The 1,437-nt window shown below is 41.0% G+C and overlaps 1 protein-coding gene across 1 annotated transcript in view; it reads left to right on the top strand.

Moving 5' to 3' along the window:
- The window catches only part of pnpla7 (patatin like phospholipase domain containing 7), a 53,759-nt gene that overhangs the window by 47,195 nt on the left and 5,127 nt on the right, over positions 1-1,437 (top strand). The window contains exons 30-32 of the mRNA XM_015379923.1: positions 603-751; positions 837-989; positions 1,090-1,206. Coding sequence (XP_015235409.1) covers positions 603-751; positions 837-989; positions 1,090-1,206 — 419 coding nt within the window. The remainder of the gene's footprint in view (positions 1-602; positions 752-836; positions 990-1,089; positions 1,207-1,437) is intronic.

The raw sequence follows: 1,437 nt of genomic DNA, 5'->3' as shown, positions 1-1,437 counted from the left end.
GTTGTGCAAGCAGTTTTTTTGGGCTTGAGGTGTAGAGAATGGGATCTGCGAAACGCAGTTTGAAAAGATTACAATTCGTAAAAATTCATCTGAAAAAAGTATACAAATTTTGGAAATATAAATTCTAAAACCCAAAATTTTAAAATATGAAATGTGCAAAAAAAAAAAAAAACTAAAGTAAGATATGAAAAATAAATTTGATTTTTATCAAGTTTTATTTATGGATTGCTTTTTTACTATCTTCAAAATGTGTTTTTTATTTTTGTTATTTACAAAACGTGTTCGTTACTTGAACAATAATGGAAGAAAATTCTCTTCACAAAGCTCCGCTCTCTGGAGTTTATAGCCTTGAACGTCAAGAGCTACAACCTGGTCTGAGACCACAAGAGATTTGAGGTTTGTTTAAAAAAAAAATAAAGTTTTATGAAACTAAACAGTTTTTTTTTCCCAGAAGAATAAGCATGTAGTACTTCAGACCTGAGTTCTTAACTTCTTGAGGAATCTGCTTGAAACTATCAGAGCTACACTTTGAACACATCCTGCTTTCTGATCATCAGTCAGTCCATCATAGGAACTATGGTCTCTGTCCTTCTCCTGTCCAGCTGACGTGGCTCGCTCCATGGGGGCCAAGGTTGTGATCGCCATCGATGTTGGAAGCCGGAATGAAACCAGTCTGACCAACTACGGCGACAGTCTGAGCGGCTGGTGGCTGCTGTGGAAGAGGTTAAACCCGCTGGCCGAGAAGGTCAAGGTACTCCAGCCTCGCCGCCGTGGTCGTTTTAAACCGGTAACTGGAAACGACCCACTTACAGAGACTCTCTGGCTTCTCCATCTAGGTTCTAAACATGGCAGAGATCCAGACACGACTGGCTTACGTCTGCTGTGTGAGGCAGCTGGAGGTGGTCAGAGACAGCGATTACTGCGAGTACATCCGGCCTCCCATCGACCGTTACGGAACGCTCGATTTTGGCAAATTTGATGAGATCGCTGTGAGCTTTCCTCTTCTTCCTGCACTCCTAGGCTGTTTTCTTTCTTTTTAGCGTGGAAATGTTTAGAGGTCAACCTGAGCTTTCCCTGGTCTGACTTTAGGAGGTGGGATACCAGCATGGAAAGACGCTGTTTGATGTGTGGCATCGCAGCGGGGTGGTGGACAGCATGCTGAAGGACAGACATCAGGAGGAGTTCCATAAAACCAAAGCTGGACATGTGAGGGATTTTTTTTTTTTATATTGATCTAGATCAGTGGTCTGCAACCTTTCATATCCAAAGAGCCTTTTGGCCCCGAGTCTGGACAAGTAAAAGCTGTTTAGAACCGTGAAATATAACCTGACTTTTTCAAAAAAACAGCCTATCCTTTTTTTTAAATGATCTCTGAGAAATTAGTTGCCATCTTAAACAACCAACAATTTATGAATTTTTAGCCTTTAAAATGATATC

Source organism: Cyprinodon variegatus, unplaced genomic scaffold (assembly GCF_000732505.1).
Source record: "Cyprinodon variegatus isolate N-32 unplaced genomic scaffold, C_variegatus-1.0 Scaffold203, whole genome shotgun sequence".
In the NCBI taxonomy this organism is placed as follows: domain Eukaryota; kingdom Metazoa; phylum Chordata; class Actinopteri; order Cyprinodontiformes; family Cyprinodontidae; genus Cyprinodon; species Cyprinodon variegatus.
This window is presented reverse-complemented; position numbering and strand designations above follow the sequence as displayed.